This window comes from Bombina bombina, chromosome 1 (assembly GCF_027579735.1).
Source record: "Bombina bombina isolate aBomBom1 chromosome 1, aBomBom1.pri, whole genome shotgun sequence".
Taxonomy (NCBI): domain Eukaryota; kingdom Metazoa; phylum Chordata; class Amphibia; order Anura; family Bombinatoridae; genus Bombina; species Bombina bombina.
The window spans coordinates 1290354281-1290376693 of record NC_069499.1 but is presented as its reverse complement, the minus strand read 5'-3'; the positions used below and the strand labels follow the sequence as shown (position 1 = coordinate 1290376693).

General features: G+C 38.0%; 1 protein-coding gene across 2 annotated transcripts in view; it reads right to left on the bottom strand.

The window, feature by feature from the left end:
* The window catches only part of RHPN2 (rhophilin Rho GTPase binding protein 2), an 88550-nt gene that overhangs the window by 5749 nt on the left and 60388 nt on the right, over nt 1-22413 (bottom strand). Inside the window, exons 9-15 of one of the 2 annotated variants that reach the window (XM_053701548.1) lie at nt 20636-20823; nt 17974-18130; nt 16088-16207; nt 14990-15184; nt 11814-11890; nt 4811-4957; nt 3765-3920 (exon numbers count right to left, since the gene is read on the bottom strand). In XM_053701548.1, coding sequence (XP_053557523.1) covers nt 3765-3920; nt 4811-4957; nt 11814-11890; nt 14990-15184; nt 16088-16207; nt 17974-18130; nt 20636-20823 — 1040 coding nt within the window. The remainder of the gene's footprint in view (nt 1-3764; nt 3921-4810; nt 4958-11813; nt 11891-14989; nt 15185-16087; nt 16208-17973; nt 18131-20635; nt 20824-22413) is intronic. The other variant, XM_053701557.1, reaches the window with a different exon arrangement.

The window sequence follows — 22413 nt, the reverse complement described above, 5'->3', positions numbered from 1 at the left end:
GCCTTACCCCAAACCTTGTGGGGCTGCTCCTGGACAGTCAAACCATCGCTTCTGGAACCACAACAGCAGCAAACCACCCTGCTGTTTTTTGCATAAAATAAAATCATCCTAAAGAACAAAACATCTTAAAGAAAAGCCTTAAAAATCAGCTTAAATCTAAATCTATGGGCTTATTACCAGAGGTGGACATTCTAAAAAAAAAAACCTTTTCGCTCCTGCTCTTAGACAAAAAGAAAGAAAGGAAAGCCTTTTTTATTTTTCCCGGCGTATATACCTACCTATATGTAAAGAAAAGACTGCTCTAACAACCGGATGCAAGCACCTGATACTCCGGGTTTCCCTGCACCCTAGTAGATCAATACTAGCTTACCCCTCTGGCCTCAACACACCTCGCAACCCGCACCCCGCCTACCGAAGTCCAAAACACACTGTACCTGCAGAACTCGACTTCTACAGCGCCTGGGGCTCCGACCGCTTCATCGTCCTCCCGCTTGCCTGCCCCCCTCTCCCACCGGTGCTGCGTGAGAGGGTGGGAACACAGGAGTGTGATTACCCGGAGACCCGAGGAAGTGATTAGATCTGTGGCCCTGCATCAGGAGGACATCCACGGAGGCTGGCCCCCTCCTCTCCCACCGATGCTGCGTGAGAGGAGGTGGGGCTGACCCAGAGCGCGACCAGAGCTTGGCCCAGCGGATGGACAAACAGTGAGGTTCCTCCAGACTGCATCCGATTTGAACTGCCCCCAGCAGACGGCATCTGATGATCGAAGTGCGGGGGATGAGGAGGTAAGACTGCTCAATTTTTACACTGAAAGCCTGACAGGTAAATTTGGGACACTTTTTCTGGCGAAGCTCTGCACGGCAGGGCAGTCTTGCTGATAATAACTTTTAAGTATGCTGGCCAAGAAAGGCAGGGGTAACAATAAATAGAAAAAAATATATATAAAAAAAAGCTAAGACCTACAGGGAAAAGGGAAAAAAAAGCGAGCCAAGTGGAAGAGGGGAGAAGGAGAAGAAACAAGGGAAATAAATCCAAGGGGCTAAAATTCCTTAAAAGACTTTATCTCTGCACTACTACTCCCCATCATAGAAAAGAAACAGAGGAAGGAGATCGAAATGGAAGGAGGAAAGAGGGGGAACAGAAGAGGGAAGAGATAAGCAAGGAGAGCAAAAGAAATTTTGTTTCAAGGAGGAGGGAAAAGAAGAAAAAAGAAAGAAACAAAATATCAAACCTAAACAGATTGAATGCTTCTCATCCTTCTCTCAAGTACTCTCCATATTCTCTCTTAGACTCCCTAAGTGTGTAATTAGGGTCTCTCTCAAACCCTGAAAAGCTCTATAAACTAAGAGGAAATAGTGGCAATAAAGTATCCATAAACATTAACGCTAAGGAGCCATTTAGATATTTTGTCACTAAGGTTCAAGAGCAGATAATTGCATAATTTTGAGATACTAAGTGACTTAAAACGAACTCTTCTTTTTTCTTATTGGGACTACTCGAGAACTTTCTGATTATAGAAATGATTTAAGTGCTGGCTTAGAAGAAAGTTTGTCTTCAAGATTGGATTTTATTTATTTATTTTTATTTTTTTTTATTTTCTTTCTGTTTCTTTTTCTTTTTTTGTCCTTTAAATGCTTCATAATATTTGAAACAAAAAGGAAGGGTGTAAAAATTTAAAAACCTGTTTTTTGTCTAAAGCAGTTACATCTGGCTTGGGTATTACTATATCAGTGTTGAACAAGGTGCAAAATAACTCTCTAAATTAGGGAATTACTCACCTTTATTAAATCTATAAAATAGAAAGAATAAAAGGGCAGTTTAACCTAGACACTGCTCTCAATCTCTAACAGAGAAAATCTATCTTAACATCTTTAAAAAAGTATTGCCCTAAAAAATCTAAATATAAACTAACTAATATTCTTTTCTTGTAAGGAAATAATACCTAGATTTATGTCATATAAACTTCCTAATTGAAAGAGAACTTTAAAATAATAGAATACTATAATCCTTGTAAAAGGCTTGCCTTGTTTTCTTGTTTTTTGTTGTTTTTCTCTTTTTTTCTGAATTTTGATAGAAATCCTTCTTGTGATATATAAGAACTCTATAACACGACTGGATGCCTATATCTCTATATCTTTTTCTCTTTGTGAATGATTAGAATTGAACTATTCTAGTAGTTATAATAAGGAGCTGACCTAGAAGGTTTTAGAACTACAATTGGCCCACTTAAACTGTTCGTTTTTTTTCAGTTCTTGAAATTAGATAATTGCAGCCTAAATAGGCAAATATATAACTGGTGGTTTAGTTTACAGAAACTAATAAATATAAGATACAAATTTACATCTTGAAACCTATTAGAGTATCCTGCTGTGGAATATATTGGCATAACCTTGTTTAGGCTCTGCCATACGCTGGTCTTATTTTTTTTAATTTTTTTTTTTATAACAGCACGGAAGTAATTCCATCACTAAACACTTTATAAAGTCACCCCCTTAACTTTATTAACCTTTTTTTTTTTTTTCTTCTTCTCTTTCTCCCTCACGCAGACATTCCTCACCTTCACCCCCTTCCTCACTTATTCTATTATTTTGAGTACTATCACTTTGTATGGATAAGTTTATTACATCACCTTCCCTCACACTTAAACATAATCCAGGTATGGCAGCTAAACAGAGAGAACGAAAAAATAAAACCTTTACAGATAGCCCAGCAGAAGCCCAGGCAGAAAACACTGCAAAGATTCAAAATACTACATCTACGATAGATACACAAGCCTTAGTTTCTAGCATAATGGAAGCCATAAACCCCAAATTCGAAGTGTTGAAAACCGAGATTAAACAAGATATTCTAACCTTAACAACAGAAATAAAACAATTTTCCAGAAGGTTGCAAGAGGTTGAACAACGAGTTTCAGACATTGAAGATGTCACAAATCTATATATTCCTAGAACAGAAGCTAATCAGAATGAAATAGTGAAAATCCAAACTAAATTGGAAGATTTGGAAAACAGAACTAGAAGAAATAACCTTAGGGTTATAGGTTTTCCAGAAACCAGAAATAATGAGGATCTATTAAAAATAATGACCCAAACACTACCACAACTACTAAATATACCCCCACCTCAACAACCTTATGTCATTGAGAGAGCTCACAGATTGGGGAAACCACGAGATATCTCGAATGATCTTGTTAAACCAAGGCCAATAATAGCGAGGTTCTTGAAGTATCAAGATAAAATATCCTTTTTACAGCACTATCGCAAAAAACAACCACTCTATTATAACAATTCTAAAATTGCATGCTCTTTCTAAACCATGAAAGAAAAAATATTTGGGTTTCATGTCCCTTTAAGGCTTGCGTGGAAAAAGGGACATCAAACTCCGTACAGAGCTTGATAAAATCAGCCCCTTAGTCTGAACTTCAAATGGAATAGAAGAATTATATAACATTATTTTTAAGGTTTACTGTCCCTTTAACCTTAGGCAATACTCTCCTTACTTGTGGCAAAAACAGCACTCTGAGGAAAAAACGGGACTTCAATATACACTGAAGCACCCATCATTGAAGCACATCATACTTTAACCACCTCCAAAGGAGGCAAAGTTTAAACTGAGATAGGAGTAAGGTTGGTGGGGTATTTATAGACTTTGAGGTTTGGGAAACTTTGCCTCCTCCTGGTAGGACTGTATATCCCATGTGTAACAAATCGTGGACTCTCGCCACCTATATGAAAGAAATTATTTGTTTTAATTTAATGGCTTACCACACTAGACGTAGACTCCTGTATGCTGACCACCTTAATATCGATACCCTCTTCACCGACGTCTTTAATCAGATTCATGATCCCACTTGCATTCAGCCATTTAGTGTCACTGCCTGCTACAGATACAATGTAATCTCCTTCTTTCATTCCTTCTCTCTGGAAAACATTAGCATACAATAAGCAAAATATTGGATTTTTTCTTTAAAATATACAAACTTTTGCACGTATGTGATAATTTCTAAAGTTAATGACAGCAAAAATGTTGATGTCATTTTCTATATATTTTTTCTCTCTATTTAAATGTCTGTTTTTAAAGTCAATTTGTGCACAAACTAATTAAATAGTCATTTTCTAATTGGTGCATCTAAATTTTTTTAAATGTTTTTTTAATGGGTTACTTCAACTGATGCAACTCATCTAGAAATTAAATTTTTCATGATGTGCGTGTTTATTCACATGAAGCATTAAATTTAGCATTATATCACGCTTCTGGATGACCAGCATTAAAGGGACATGAAACCCACATTTTTTCTTTCATGATTCAGATAGAGAATACAATTTTAAACAACTTTCCAATTTACTTCTATTATTTAATTTGCTTCCTTCTATTTGTTATCCTTTGCTGAAAGGTTTATCTACGTAAGCTCAGGAGCAGCAAAGAACATAGGTTCTAGCTGCTGATTGGTGGCTGCATATATATGCAGATTGTCATTGGCTTATCCATGTGTTCAGTTAAAAACCAGTAGTGCATTGCGGCTTCTTCAACAAATGATACCAAGAGAATTAAATAAATTAGATAATAGAAGTAAATTAGAAAGTTGCTTAAAATTGTATTCTCTATCTGAATCATGAAACAAAATTTTTGGGTTTCATGACCCTTTAACAGTCTGCAATATATTTACTAAAGAACTCAAATATCAAATGTTTGATTTTCAAGTGAACATCTCAATAGTAGTAAAGGGTTTCCATATAAAGGTTCTTACTTTGGCTACCACCACACTTGTGTGTGGGATTTTTTTTTCATTTGTCACCGAGTCAAAACTTACCGCTGCAGCACAGAGTGGATCCAGTGATGTTACTTGAACTGGACTGTCTCCTTTTAATACAAATCCCAAGTCACCGTCCTCTGCTGTTAGATGTATCTTCCTTGGCGCAGACCACCTCTGCTTTGCTGAAAATACGGACAGTGGTCCCTGGGCATTGGAATATATGACATGTCAGAGTCTCATGTATATTATGATATACCTTAGCAATTTTAGAAAAAGTAAGGATACTGTGATTAAAGGGACACTCAGGTTTTATTAAATTTTCATGATTCAGATACACATGTAATTTTAAACAACTTTCCAATTTACTTCCATTAACAAAAATGTGCACAGTCTTTTATATTTACACTTTTTTTTTGAGTCACCAGCTCCTACTGAGCATGTGCAAGAACTCAGACTATACGTATATGCATTTGTGATTGGCTGATTGCTATCACATGGAACAGGGGGAGTGGAAATATACACAACTTTAAAATGTGTTAGAAAAGAATCTACTACTCATTTGAAATTCAGAGTAAATGCTATTGTATTGTCTTGTTATCTTGCATTTGTTGATTATGCAAATCTGCTGTGTTTACTGGTCCTTTAAAAGGGATGTAAAGGTTATTTTTCATTTATTTTGCCGGATAAAAAAAAACAGTGACATTATAAGTGATTATAAATTACAGAGACATTAACACAACACTAAAAAAAAACCGAGATATAATGATGTACTTAAGATTAACCTGAGAATAAAGTGCAGGTTTTTTTTTTTATTATTATAATAGTTGTTTGGAAAATTGGGGTTTCATATTTCTTTAAAGTTTCTAGTTTACTTCTATTATCAAATTTCCATCGTTCTCGTGTTATTCTTTGTTGAAGAGATATCTAGATAGGTAGCATGCAAATGTCTAGAGCACTGCATGTCAGTAAATAGTGCTGCCATCTAGTGCTCTTGAAAAAGTCTAACATTGTTGCAAAATTACTGCCATATAGTGCTCCAGACCCCGTGCACGCTCCTAAACTTACATTGCCACATTTCAACAAAGAATAACAAGAATGCTCTGAATCATGAAAAAGTGCGTTTTATATCCATTTAAATAATGAAAAAGTGTAAGCTTTTAGCGTCCATAAAAAATGATTGATGCCATTTTGAAGACTATGTGATCTCCTCAGCAGATGCCAGTTATAAATCAGCTGCTAAAATAATCTCAGGGTTTTTAGTGCCCATTTTAAGCTAGCGATTAAGTAAACAGGAATTCTCAATTTCAAAATGGTGGGTTATATTCGATTCCCGTAAAAAAAACATAATTTATGCTTACCTGATAAATTTATTTCTCTTGTAGTGTATCCAGTCCACGGATCATCCATTACTTATGGGATATATTCTCCTTCCCAACAGGAAGTTGCAAGAGGATCACCCACAGCAGAGCTGCTATATAGCTCCTCCCCTAACTGCCATATCCAGTCATTCGACCGAAACAAGCCGAGAAAGGAGAAACCATAGGGTGCAGTGGTGACTGTAGTTTAATTAAAATTTAGACCTGCCTTAAAAAGGACAGGGCGGGCCGTGGACTGGATACACTACAAGAGAAATAAATTTATCAGGTAAGCATAAATTATGTTTTCTCTTGTTAAGTGTATCCAGTCCACGGATCATCCATTACTTATGGGATACCAATACCAAAGCTAAAGTACACGGATGATGGGAGGGACAAGGCAGGGATTAAGCGGAAAGAACCACTGCCTGAAGAACCTTTCTCCCAAAAACAGCCTCCGAAGAAGCAAAAGTATCAAATTTGTAAAATTTTGAAAAAGTGTGAAGCGAAGACCAAGTCACGGCCTTGCAAATCTGTTCAACAAAGGCCTCATTTTTAAAGGCCCAGGTGGAATGAAGGGGTTCAAACGGAACTCCTTGAAGAACTTTAAGAACCAAGTTTAAGCTCCATGGGGGAGCAAAAGGTTTAAACACAGGATTAATTCTAACCAAAGCCTGACAAAATTCCTGGACGTCTGGAACTTCTGCTAGACGCTTGTGCAAAAGAATAGACAGAGCAGAAATCTGTCCCTTTAAGGAACTAGCTGATAATCCTTTGTCCAAACCCTCTTGGAGAAAGGACAATATCCTAGGAATCCTAACCTTACTCCATGAGTAATTCTTGGATTCACACCAGTAAAGATATGTACGCCATATCTTGTGATAGATTTTCCTGGTAACAGGCTTTCGTGCCTGTATTCAGGTATCAATGACTGACTCTGAGAAGCCACGCTTTGATAGAATCAAGCGTTCAATCTCCATGAAGTCAGTCTCAGAGAAATTAGATTTGGATGATTGAAAGGACCTTGTATTAGAAGGTCCTGTCTTAGAGGCAGAGTCCATGGTGGAAAGGATGACATGTCCACTAGGTCTGCATACCAGGTCCTGCGTGGCCACGCAGGCGCTATTAGAATCACTGATGCTCTCTCCTGTTTGATTTTGGCAATCAGTCGAGGGAGCAGAGGAAACGGTGGAAACACATAAGCCAGGTTGAAGAACCAAGGCGCTGCTAGAGCATCTATCAGCGTCGCTTCTGGGTCCCTGGACCTGGATCCGTAACAAGGAAGCTTGGCGTTCTGGCGAGACGCCATGAGATCCAACTCTGGTTTGCCCCAACGATGAATCAATTGAGCAAACACCTCCGGATGGAGTTCCCACTCCCCCGGATGAAAAGTCTGACGACTTAGAAAATCCGCCTCCCAGTTCTCCACGCCTGGGATATGGATTGCTGACAAGTGGCAAGAGTGAGTCTCTGCCCAGCGAATTATTTTTGAGACTTCTAACATCGCTAGGGAACTCCTGGTTCCCCCTTGATGGTTGATGTAAGCCACAGTCGTGATATTGTCCGACTGAAATGTGATGAACCTCAGTGTTGCTAACTGAGGCCAAGCCTTGAATATTGCTCTTAACTCCAGAATATTTATCGGAAGGAGTTTCTCCTCCTGAGTCCACGATCCCTGTGCCTTCAGGGAGTTCCAGACTGCACCCCAACCTAGAAGGCTGGCATCTGTTGCTACAATTGTCCAATCTGGCCTGCGAAAGGTCATACCCTCGGACAGGTGGACCCGAGACAACCACCAGAGAAGAGAATCTCTGGTCTCTTGATCCAGATTTAGCAGAGGAGACAAATCTGTGTAATCCCCATTCCACTGACTTAGCATGCATAATTGCAGCGGTCTGAGATGTAGGCGCGCAAATGGCACTATGTCCATTGCCGCTACCATTAAGCCGATCACCTCCATACACTGAGCCACCGAAGGGCGCGGAATGGAATGAAGAATACGGCAAGCATTTAGAAGCTTTGATAACCTGGACTCCGTCAGGTAAATTTTCATCTCTACAGAATCTATAAGAGTTCCTAAGAAGGAGACTCTTGTGAGTGGGGATAGAGAACTCTTTTCCTCGTTCACTTTCCACCCGTGCGATCTCAGAAATGCCAGAACTATCTCTGTATGAGACTTGGCAATTTGAAAGCTTGACGCCTGTATCAGGATGTCGTCTAGATACGGAGCCACCGCTATGCCTCGCGGTCTTAGAACCGCCAGAAGTGAGCCCAGAACCTTCGTAAAGATTCTCGGGGCTGTAGCCAACCCGAAGGGAAGAGCTACAAATTGGTAATGCCTGTCTAGAAAGGAAAACCTTAGGAACCGATGATAATCTTTGTGAATCGGTATGTGAAGGTAGGCATCCTTTAAGTCCACTGTGGTCATGTACTGACCTTCTTGGATCATGGGTAGGATGGTCCGAATAGTTTCCATTTTGAAAGATGGAACTCTGAGGAATTTGTTTAAGATCTTTAGATCCAAAATTGGTCTGAAGGTTCCCTCTTTTTTGGGAACCACAAACAGATTTGAATAAAAACCCTGTCCTTGTTCCGTCCGCGGAACTGGATGGATCACTCCCATTACTAGGAGGTCTTGCACACAGCGTAGGAATGCCTCTTTCTTTATCTGATTTGCAGATAACCTTAAAAGATAAAATCTCCCTTGTGGAGGGGAAGCTTTGAAGTCCAGAAGATATCCCTGAGATATGATCTCCAACGCCCAGGGATCCTGAACATCTCTTGCCCACGCCTGGGCGAAGAGAAAAAGTCTGCCCCCTACTAGATCCGTCGCCGGATAGGGGGCCGTTCCTTCATGCTGTCTTAGAGGCAGCAGCAGGCTTTCTGGCCTGCTTGCCTTTGTTCCAGGACTGGTTAGGTTTCCAGGCCTGCTTAGATTGAGCAAAAGTTCCCTCTTGTCTTGAAGCAGAGGAAGTTGATGCTGCACCTGCCTTGGAATTTCAAAAGGCACGAAAATTAGACTGTTTGGCCTTTGATTTGGCCCTGTCCTGAGGAAGGGTATGACCCTTACCTCCAGTAATGTCAGCAATAATTTCTTTCAAACCAGGCTGAATAAGGTCTGCCCCTTGAAAGGAATGTTTAGTAATTTTAGACTTTGAAGTCACATCAGCTGACCAGGATTTGAGCCATAGCGCCCTACGCGCCTGGATGGCGAATCTGGAATTCTTAGCCGTTAGTTTAGTCAAATGAACAATGGCATCAGAAACAAATGAGTTAGCTAGCTGAAGAGTTCTAAGCTTGTCAACAATTTCAGTCAATGGAGCTGTATGGATGGCCTCTTCCAGGGCCTCAAACCAGAATGCCGCCGCCGCAGCAGTGACAGGCGCAATGCATGCAAGGGGCTGTAAAATAAAACCTTGTTGAATAAACATTTTCTTAAGGTAACCCTCCAATTTTTTATCCATTGGATCTGAAAAAGCACAACTGTCCTCAACCGGGATAGTGGTACGCTTTGCTAAAGTAGAAACTGCTCCCTCCACCTTAGGGACTGTCTGCCATAAGTCCCGTGTAGTGGCATCTATTGGAAACATTTTTCTAAATATAGGAGGTGGGGAAAAGGGCACACCGGGCCTATCCCACTCCTTACTAATAATTTCTGTAAGCCTTTTAGGTATTGGAAAAACATCAGTACTCACCAGCACTGCATAGTATTTATCCAGCCTACACAATTTCTCTGGCACTGCAATTGTGTCACAGTCATTCAGAGCAGCTAATACCTCCCCAAGCAATACATGGAGGTTCTCAAGCTTAAATTTAAAATTAGAAATCTCTGAATCAGGTCTCCCCGAATCAGAGACGTCACCCACAGACTGAAGCTCTCCGTCCTCAGGTTCTGCATATTGTGACGCAGTATCAGACATGGCTCTTACAGCATCTGTATCTCGTCTAACCCCAGAGCTATCGCGCTTGCCTCTCAATTCAGGCAATCTGGATAATACCTCTGACAGGGTATTATTCATGATTGCAGCCATGTTCTGCAAAGTAATCGCTATGGGCGTCCCTGATGTACTTGGCGCCATATTAACGTGAGTCCCTTGAGCGGGAGGCGAAGGGTCCGACACGTGGGGAGAGTTAGTCGGCATAACTTCCCCCTCGACAGACCCCTCTGGTGACAATTCTTTTATAGATAAAGACTGATCTTTACTGTTTAAGGTGAAATCAATACATTTAGTACACATTCTCCTATGGGGCTCCACCATGGCTTTTAAACATAATGAACAAGTATCCTCTGTTTCAGACATGTTTGTACAGACTAGCAAGCTTGGAAAACACTTTAAAGCAAGTTAACAAGCAATATAAAAAAACGTTACTGTGACTTTAAGAGAAACAAATTGACAAAATTTGAAATAACAGTGAAAAAAGGCAGTTACACTAACAAAATTTTTACAGTGTATGTAACAAGTCAGCAGAGCATTGCACCCACTTGCAAATGGATGATTAACCCCTTAATAACAAAAACAGAATAATAAATGACAAAAACGTTTTTTAAACACAGTCACAACAACTGCCACAGTCTACTGTGATTGTTACCCTCCTCAAACACGACTTTGAAGCCATTTGAGCCCTTCAGAGATGTCCTGTATCATGCAGAGGGAAGCGCAATGTCTCTATCAGTATTTTTATCTGCACAGAAAAGCACTAAAATAGGCCCTTCCCACTCATATTGCAACAGTGGAAATCTTCAGGAAACTGTCTCTAGGCAGAAATCAAACCAGCCATGTGGAAAAAAACTAGGCCCCAATAAGTTTTGTCACCAAACATATATAAAAACGATTAACATGCCAGCAAACGTTTTATATATCATTTTTATAAGAGTATGCATCTCTATTAATTAGCCTGATACCAGTAGCTATCACTGCATTTAAGGCTTTACTTACATTAATCCGGTATAAGCAGCATTTTCTAGCAAATTCCATCCCTAGAAAAATATTAACTGCACATACCTTATTGCAGGAAAACCTGCATGCCATTCCCTCTCTGAAGTTACCTCACTCCTCAGAATATGTGAGAGCAGCCATGGATCTTAGTTACTTCTGCTAAGATCATAGAAAATGCAGGCAGATTCTTCTTCTAAATACTGCCTGAGATAAACAGCACACTCCGGTACCATTTAAAAACAAACTTTTGATTGAAGAAATAAACTAAGTATAAAACACCACTCTCCTCTTACGACCTCCATCTTTGTTGAGGGTTGCAAGAGAATGACTGGATATGGCAGTTAGGGGAGGAGCTATATAGCAGCTCTGCTGTGGGTGATCCTCTTGCAACTTCCTGTTGGGAAGGAGAATATCCCATAAGTAATGGATGATCCGTGGACTGGATACACTTAACAAGAGAAAATAATATTTCAGTGTGTAAATGTTGATTGCATACCAGCTTGAAACTTGAAAAGATATAACTGTTGTGAAAAACAGGCCTATTTTTTAACTTGAGGTCACATTACCATTGCTGGTTGCAGAACAGGCAAATCTGCCAGGTCAGCGCTACCTGCAGATCACAAACTACCTTTCGGGCATAGCTTAATTATTATCTTTCACAAAATACATATTTCAGCTTTATTAGTGTGCAGACCGGTAATCTGAACTGATGCCAAGACTAGATGGACATATCATTTAGACTTAATAACAACATGATGTGGTACATACCAGCCGATGGAAAAGATCAATTACTTTCACTTGTGTAAGTTGTGGCGCTATGCATTCTGCTTTGAATTCTGATTTACCTACAGAAAATAAAACACATATATGCATATTAGAAATGTGTTGTGCAGTTATTAAAAATACTTTCATTCAAACAAGTGGAAAGGCTACGTTTTGCAATAACTCACAAGATAATGCTTGCATGTTAGTATAATATACACACACCCAGCAGTAAATCGCAAGTAAATTAATTGTGCCTACTTATCCTGACTTGTTCTTTGGAGCATTAGCCTTAATTTATAAGTACCACCCCCCCCCCCATATTCAGAGCCCACACTAGGGTTCTATCTTGGTGAATTATTTTCACCACAAATCCCTGCAATTTACTTATGATGTATCAATGTTTTGACAGCTATTGCAACCGGACTTGCGTGTCCAATCCTTTTGTTTGTGTATTTTTGAATAGGGGTCCTGCGTGTCCCCAAATGTTACCTTTCATTCTAAAACCGAATAAAAATTCATTATAAAAAAAAAAATTGTGCCTCTCGCTTATAAGCTTACAATGCAGATAATCAGTTAAGTGTATAGCTCAAAAGGCTTGGTAAAAGGTTTATCTTTTTAAAAATAGTACAGCTGAAAAAAAAGATTAATACCTAATATATAAACATTCAACTATGTGCATTTATATATATATATAGCACACAGATAAAGTCCAACACTCACTCACAAGCTCACAACTAAGATAAAAAACAGCAATGGAAGAGTTAGTTACCGCATCTGGCCAAATGGGAAAAGCCCAGGTACCTCGTCAAGGTCTCTTCCAAAAACCTGGGTCCCTAAACAGCCACACAATGCAGGCTGACAATCAAACAACTGTGAAAAAATGAAGGGTGCACAGGCTTATGTAATCTCCCCAAACATATACAAAACACGGGTGGGGTCAGCACTCTCAGGCCGGACCGGGTACACATCCTATGGCCCTGTAACCTGCACAGCCCTGGGTGCAAAACAGCACTTTCCGGAAGCTGCACTGTCACCAGAGTCACAGGCAGTTAAGCCAAGGCAGGCCTGGGTGCAAGGCTCAAACAGGGAAAATTACAAAAAAAATTGTCCAGATGTGGTAACTAACTCTTCCATTGCTGTTTTTTATCTTAGTTGTGAGCTTGTAAGTGAGTGCTGGACTTTCTCTGTGTGCTATATTAATGTATAATTTTTTTGTAATTTTCCCTATTTGGGCCTTGCACCCAGGCCTGACTGGGGTTAACTGACTGTGACTGGTGACAGTGCAGCTTCCTGAGAGTGCTGTTTTGCACCCAGGGCTGTGCATGTTACAGGGCCATAGGATGTGTACCCGGTCCGGCCTGAGAGTGCTGACCCCTCCCATGTTTTGTATAAATTCGTTGCTGAAAATTTTACATTCAGCTTTTTTTTTTTATCTATCAAATGCATTCTAAAAAATAGGAACATGATAGATTATAGCAGAACAAATCTGTTTATTTTTTGTTACGCTTAAGTTTCCTATTTCTGTAATGTTTCCTATATGTGAGATATATATATATATATGCAAGTCTAGAAGGAGGATAATAACGTCCTTCATAAAAGTAGGGGATGCACACTTTAGAGATTTATTCAAAATTATTTATTTTGAATAATACATATCAATTATTAAAAGACCCCTGTGCTCTGCAATAGATGTGGCACCATAGAAGACAAAACAGTAACAGTCATTTAAAAACATACATGCAATCCACATAGAAGCACTATATTAGCAAATGGCCACACACCAACTGAAGGACTAGCAACTCCCCTGCTGACAACGAACCCCCCCTAGTATCAGTGGGTAGTGTCAGTGTGAGTAACTGTATTGGGATCTACACTATGCTGCAGAATGCAAGTAGTAAAACAACAAAGCCAACGTCTAAACTGCTTACTGTCCAACTATAGCATATGCGATTACCCACATTGTAATCAGCAGGAGGCAAGCTTGGTACCATGGCAAAGCGCTGTAATATATACCTTAGTTCAGTTCCAGACCATATTATAACAGTGTGTTGTCTATCCTCAGACTGTCAAGTAGCACAGCAACACCTGATTGTCTGCAATTGCGCAAGGTCTCCTAGACTGCACAATGTTAGTTCAAGGTTAAGGCCAATGTAGCCGAGAGCCGCCACTTAAGGTTACTAGGCATCCATGGTCCAACCATAGTGCAAATCCCCCAAAATGCTAAGTACTGCCAGAGACAACCATACATACACCAGCATAAATCAGGCTTCCATCAGAACGTTGCCTCAGTTTATTAACACAATTTATATGTGGCCTTACAAAATATTCTTATCACCTAGACCATCCATTACATACTATAACCACCTGGTGCTTCAGTGCTATTTTCAAATCAATCATAACTCAAACCTTTCAGTAACTGGCCATATTTGCACCATGGCAATATTGTAGATCTAACGTCATCAATACAATCAGTGTAGAGATCACAACTACAGTACGGACACACTGGCAACAATGTTACCTGCGTAATAGGTTAGATGGGGTTATGATTAGAAGTTACGTTAGAAATAAAGTTGGTGATATGGTGACAACAATACCACTCAGGCCACATAAGGCTACAATGAACTGCAGCCCTGCTTACATCCAAGGAGCAAATAAGATTTGCCACCAACCACAATACTGCTGCAGGGTATTAATGTGGGACACATTATCACACACAAAAATTGCATATAAACAAAATATTTAACAGCATATATCCTGCTGTCCTGGCAACAAAGATTGGGCTCAGATTATGGCTGAAAACCAAACAATTCCACCACCACATGGTATGTTATTGTTGTAAGGCTTTATATGAAGGGATCTGATGTGTCTAAAAAAGGTAGTAATTGCCTTTAAAATGTTGTGCTTAGTGGTCACTGCTTAACAGAAAGATGTGCTTCACCTATAACCCATGTAATCAGATCTAAATAATTGGTTATATACATTTCTGAACTAAATACCCATGCTGTTGCTTTAGATTCTTTAAGATGGTATATAAGAATGTACTTAGTTCCACCAGTGGAACTGGTGTATGTATTAAAAATTGGATGGTTGTAACTTATTCAATAAAAATATAGCAACCGGTTGGGACTACTTGTTATAGAAAAGGAGAGGGAACATAAGAGTGTGTTACTTGTACTTACTAACAATATCTGGTGCTGAAATTAAATTTAGGAAGTCGTCGTCTTTCTCATGCTGAGAGTATTTGAGCTGTGAGCGCTTGTGGAAAGCAGACAAGATCTCCTGTAGCATATCTATATTCCTCAGTTTGCTGCACAAATTGGACAGTCTGATTGCCTCCTCATGACTGCATTTGGTTTTACATAAATGAGCTTTACCTGTGCAAATAAAACGCACCTTGTTAAGAATGTGGATGAAATACATTTAAGCAAAGCTCTTATCTAAACAGATATTCACAACACTTCTCTCTTGTTTTGCATTCCTTAACAGATTTCCAAGAGTAATACATGAGAAAGTGTTCTTGGTTGATTAGAGTCTATTGCCACAGAACAACAAGGAATGCGAACTATGTAAAGAGTAAAAGAAAAAAGCAGCAAAGCAATGTGTCCATTTACACTAGTTTGTCAAAGACATTTTGTAAATAATCAGCAGAGAAAAAAGTTAAATACAAGTTTATGGGAAACAAAGGGTTAGATTACAACTAGGTAGGATTATATTAAAATATGCATTTGAGATGACAGCAAAATAAACTGACACATACTATAAAACAACATGTTTATGTCAGTGAGAGGGTATATAAGGTTATTAAATATACCTAGTTAATTCCATGTTTATACTTAACATTGTTGCTGTAAACAACCGAACTACAGTTGTAAGTGTTTAGTATGCAAGTAAACAAACACTATATACTATGGTTGTCGTTGTCCAGCCTAAGACCACAAAGCAATCCCTACACTATACACTACCCATCAATCTCGCTGCTCCTTTTCAGTGGACATATTCTAATTAACTATTCAATAAAAAAATTGTTTTATAAAAGATATTAAAAATTTTATGTCAATATAAAACTTTAAATATCTCCAACTGAGACAACAATTTCCCAAGTGCCCTCATTAGGCAAGGCACCACTATTTTTTGTATTATTTTGACAACAACTAAATACATAATAAGTTAAAAGTAACAAATCTGCATAAGGAAATCGCTGTAAAGAGCATTTTCTTATTGCTGCTGTGTGTCCCTTTAATGTTTTAATATTATTAATTAAAAGGGTTCTAAGTTACCTAGTTGCGTTCTCTGTTGCTTGTCCCTTAATATGGTCAGGGCCTTTAGTCCTTCTGGCATATGGTCATAAAGCTGTGACACAGCCTTCTCCTGCTTGTCTTCATCATCTCTCAGGGTTACTGGAAAGACAACAGTGTCCAAACAATATTTATTTTTACATAAATCCAAACATACAAGATTTCCTGCCACAAAATATGGCAAACAAACAAAAACATTTGCACCAGAAATAATAACCATGACTGGGTCAAGGCCATGCATTTTTGGATGGGATCCCTCATGACCCACTCTACCCCCAATACTTTTTATACAAGAGTGCACACTTTCAGACCTCCCACCATTCTCTGCCACCATTTTAGTTTGAGGCTCATGGAGTGTGGGGACTGCCCACTAGGTGGTGTTTGAGCAGTCCTAGCTTTATTTTATAGCAGACAAGACCAAAACATGGAGAGAATAGCAGCAGCAGGTACACACCTCCCAGTTGGTGGCAATCCTACAGATTTGGGACAATTGAGAACTCAGCAGCTACCAAGTAGGGTAGAAAAATAGCAGCCCATGTCTCTAAAATGGTACAGCTATTAACTAAAATGTGTATCCTATACTGTATTATAGTGTATATATTCTACCTCTCCAAAGAAAGTACAAGTGTCACCATTTTTTGGTGTATTGTGGTGTATATATTCTACCTCTCCAAAGAAAGTACAAGTGGCCCCATTGTTTATGGTGCATTATGGTATACATACTCTACCTCTCCAAGGAAAGTACAAGTGGCCCCATTGTTTATGGTGCATTATGGTATACATACTCCACCTCTCCAAGGAAAGTGCAAGTGGCCCCATTGTTTATGGTGCATTATGGTATACATACTCTACCTCTCCAAAGAAAAGTACAAGTGGCCCCATTGTTTATGGTGCATTATGGTATACATACTCTACCTCTCCAAGGAAAGTGCAAGTGGCCCCATTGTTTATGGTGCATTATGGTATACATACTCTACCTCTCCAAGGAAAGTACAAGTGGCCCCATTGTTTATGGTGCATTATGGTATACATACTCTACCTCTCCAAGGAAAGTGCAAGTGGCCCCATTGTTTATGGTGCATTATGGTATACATACTCTACCTCTCCAAGGAAAGTACAAGTGGCACAACATTTCAGAGGTAAATTAAAGGAATCACAGCAATGTAAATATGTAATGTATATGTTTTTACTAGGATTAAAAGGGACAGTAAACACCTTGGAATTTTAATATAACATTTTTAAGTATGCATAATGAAATAACTTTGCAATATATTTTCATTGTTTATTTTGCCTCTTCATACATAATTTAGCTCTGAAAATTGATCAAGTTCAAATTCCCAGAAATTGAAATGCACCCTGCTGACTTAAAGGCTAACCCTGCTATATATATTTCCCCAATTGACTTTATCAGAAAACAACTGCAAAACAAAGCACTGCATTATCAACGTTGTGACCCAGGCTAGCCTTGTTGTCTGTGGACTAAAGCCCAGATTGGCTCCTCCAAATAAGGCAAATGGTGGGCGGAGTTTGGCTTTTGAAAAATAATTACAGTAAAAAAAAAAAAAAGGATGTTTATTTGTTTTAAGACTTGTCTAATGTTATTCTATGGCAACAACAAGACATAACTGTCTTGTAATTACAATGTGTTTACTGTCCCTTTAAACATTTTAACTGAAATGTTATTCTGCGTTTTTTGAAGTTCCATAAGGCAGTTACTTTATTCCCTCTGAGTAACATACCTGGTTATGAACTGAAGAATAGAGAATAAAAACCCATGTCTACCTCTTTTCTTTTTAACCTTAGAGTTAGATTTTAAACTAAAAAGGGCATAAGTATGACATAGAATCTTCACATCATGCAATACTTACGCTGGTGGTCTATCAGCAGAATTGCCACAAAGTAATGCGCTAGGGCTTTGTAATGTTCGGCTTTCACTTGCACCATGATGGACCAGGAATAGGGGACATTTTCTTTGATTGGAGCTTGATTCATTGCATTGAAGACTTGCATGTAAATCTCACTAACCTATAGCAATGTAAAAGAACACAATAAAAAAAAAGTTTTCTTTTGTCTTTCAACTACATGACAACATAGAAACAGTTTAGAAGTTCCAGAGGACACATCTAGTATTTCATTCTAAAGTGTAGACTTATTAATGCTCTTAAACACATTATGCCTATCCCAGGTATTCTTGAGTAATTGTCCTTACCATCTGTATTTATTAGTGTCTACACCATAAATCAACCTTGCTTTCTATAAATAACTCCTTATGCAAATCACTATTGATCCAGTTTAAGATTATCATCCTTATTATAACAGATTTACGTATTAAGTCTGAGAAATGTTTCCAGCTTATCAGTGTGAAAACCATAGAATAGTTCACAAGTAATTAGTTAAAAGGGACAGTTTACCCCAAAATTTTCTTCCCTTTAAAAATTGTTCTTAATGGTCAATTTTACCTGCTGGAGTGTATTAAATTGTTTACCAGTAGCTAATTTGGAATTTGAAATAGTGTGGTATACCCACCTATACTGAAAGTTTCTATACTGGAGTCTATGCTATTGATAAGCCTATGTAAACACAGCCAGCTGAAGAAATTACACTCTGTGTGGTGCAGATTAATTATGTAATAAAATGTTAATTTTCCACTGTTCTCTCTAAATATTGAGCTTTGGTGTACAGACAAACATAAGATAAGTATGTATGTGTACACAAAGTGATATCATGAGATATGATATTACCTGCACGCTCAACCCATTATAATAGGCTGTGGTTTCAAAGCACAAAACCAGCTGATTCCTATACACAAATAAACCTGAAAAAGCATGCACGCAAAATATACAGCCCAGTTAAAAAAAAAAAGAAGATCGATCTAGATGCAGTGGCATCTCTGTTCTTTAATAAGGGATCTGGGAGGGGGAGGGTTGAAGATTATTTAGGGGGGCCAGCTACACTACAGAAAACAAATATTTTATATTAAAAAAGTAAAAAAAAACTATTTTGGGGGGCAAATTGGGTACTGGCAGACAGCATATTACAAGTGTGGTGCGCAGCAGTATTTAACAGCCTTATTATTACCAAAAAGCAACACCAAAGCCATATATGTCTGCTATTTCTGAACAAAGGGGATCCCAGAGAAGCATTTACAACCATTTGTGCCATAATTGCACAAGCTGTTTGTAAATAATTTCAGTGAGAAACCTAAAATTGTGAAAAATTTAATTTTTTTTTTTATTTGATCGTATTTGGCGGTGAAATGTGGTGGCATGAAATATACCAAAATGGGCCTATATCAATAATTTGGGTTGTCTACTACACTACACTAAAGCTAAAATTAAACCTAAAAGCTCCCTACAAGCTCCCTAATTAACCCCTTCACGGCTGGGCATAATACACGTGTGGTGTGCAGCGGCATTTAGCGGCCTTCTAATTACCAAAAAGCAACGCCAAATCCATATAGGTCTGCTATTTCTGAACAAAGGGGATCCCAGAGAAGTATTTACAACCATTTATGCCATAATTGCACAAGTTGTTTGTAAATAAATTCAGCGAGAAACCTAAAGTTAGTGAAAAAAATTGTGAAAAAGTCAACAATTTTTTTTATTTGATCGCATTTGGCGGTGAAATGGTGGCATGAAATATACCAAAATGGGTCTAGATCAATGCTTTGGGATGTCTTCTAAATATAAATATATACATGTCAAGGGATATTCAGGGATTCCTGAAAGATATTAGTGTCCCAATGTAACTAGCGCTAATTTTGAAAAAAAGTGGTTTGTAAATAGCAAAGTGCTACTTGTATTTATGGCCCTATAACTTGCAAAAAAAGCAAAGAACATGTAAACATTGGGTATTTCTAAACTTGGGACAAAATTTAGAAACTATTTAGCATGGGTGTTTTTTGGTGGTTGTAGATGTGTAACAGATTTTGGGGGTAAAAGTTAGAAAAAGTGTGTTTTTTTCAATTTTTTCCTCATATTTTATATTTTTTTTATAGTAAATTATAAGATATGATGAAAATAATGGTATCTTTAGAAAGTCCATTTAATGGCGAGAAAATGTATATAATATGTGTGGGTAAAGTAAATGAGTAAGAGGAAAATTACAGCTAAACACAAACACTGCAGAAATGTAAAAATAGCCATTGTCATTAAGGGTAAGAAAATTTAAAAAAATTGTCCGGTCATTAAGGGGTTAAATAGTGCTCTTTCGTAGGATAAAGTCTGAGGATTTCCATAATTGTAGCAACATATTCAGTTTGATATTCTTCTATGCCTTAAATTATTGTGTCATTGCTTCTGTAGTGACAAGTTACATATTAAAAAAAAAAAAAACACTAGCAGATATCCGTCACTATTGACGCAGCAGCCAAGTTCATGACGATTCAGTTTAAATACAAACTACATTTGAAAAGCAGTTTGACAACATCATAAACGTTAAGTGATCCATGGAAAGGGTGACCAGAAACAAAATGTAAGAAAATATTGAAGTTATGTCCACAGCCCAATAATATTAAATAAATATATGCACCTTTGCAGACTCCTGTGCCATCTTCACAAGAGTGAAGAATTCATTGTGTATTCCAGGTAAGATCATTTTTTCAAAATAACACTCCTGCGCTTCCGCTAGCAGCATTTTTATCAGGGCCGCCAGCATAGCAGGACTCATGTCATAGCTGGGAGTGTGAGTGAAGTTTTCCTTTAGATACTGAAGAACACCTGCAATGAAATTTAATTATACACATGGTCAGGCCAAATATATACATTCAGCACTAAGCTGAAGCAAAATATTTTTAAACAGTTTCTTTTAATATTGGCTAAAATTGTACCTGGGTGGTAAGAACAATCAGCCTGGTGATGTATGCAGATATAAAAAATCTTACATACATGCTAAAAGTGCAGTAACATTTTTATTAGTGCCGGATAGCTCCCTGCCACTTAAGGGTTAAGTATAAACGTTCTGTAATACAATCCTGTAAGGCAGAACATGCCGAAACAGCTCCATACCCATATATGACATGGCCTCCAGTGTTCCCACTATGAGTAAATAGTTTTCACCTTTTGCGGCAAATACATTTTATGAACTCTTAACATGTCACATAACCTCACCTACCTCCTCCTCTGTAGCAAATCAATGCTTTAAAAAAAAAAAAAAAAAAAAGAAATTCTGTTCCAGGACTTCTGTACCTGGTCTAACTGGTTACACTAGCCAGAGAAGACTGCTGCGATTTTGCTCATTGCCTTTTATTCAATATAATGTAATACAATATAATTTTTACTTTATAATTTTGAAACAAAGCAGCAAACACCTGCCACACAAAACATAGCTTTCAAGCGCAAAATTTGAACCCCCACGTGTGACAGACACACAAGCTAGTTCAATTGAGCTTAAAGGGTTAGAAATCTTTACTTTTAAAACATTATAAAAAATTCATAAACACATAGTTTTATAGATTAAACCCTAGCAATTCTCACCTTGAAACAAAGCTTTAATATTTAGTAAAATTATGTTTTAATTTCCCTTGTAAACGGCCGTAATGACCGCCCATAAATGTAGGCTTTATTTACACATAATGTATGCCATTCCCTCCTCCAATGGCGCTGCAGCACTGATCCCCTAATTAGCATATTTACATTTAGAGAAAGTATTTTGTGCAGCCCAAGAATATAAAGTGCACCATCTATCTATCATTTACCCAATGATATCAAAACCGCACCCAAACAAATTTAAAACAGCTAAACTGTACATTTTAGTGCTCCAAAATTAGTGTTGTAGTGGTTACGCTGGACTAGTTACTATGGCAACAAGTCGTGTAATTTTTGTAAGAAGAGCTGATTTTTCGCATTATGTGCATTGCCAGACACCGAAAAAAGTCTGCAATATACTTTCATCTATTTTGTCCATTCTGAAATTGTGAGCTTTTTTTTTTAGTTCCTGTTAAAAATAGCCATTGGCTGCACACTCTAATGACCTATTTATAACTGTCTTTAATTGGCCACAGCAGAGAAGGCAACCTAAGTTATAACATGGCAGCTCCCATTGTTTTATAGACACTAAAACTTTATACTTGTTTTGTAACTATTTCAACAACTAATGAAACTTTCAAAAAATACATCTACATGTAATTTTCAGACTAATCCTTCTTTGAATGCATCATTCTATCTAGCATTCGTAAACTTTCCCCTTTGTATAAACAGATCCGGAATGTTAGCAATATTTTAGATGGACTTTAATTCATCCATTCTAATGAAGATACAATTTAACTTACATTCTACTGTAGCAAATTATTTTTTTTTGTGAGCTAGCGG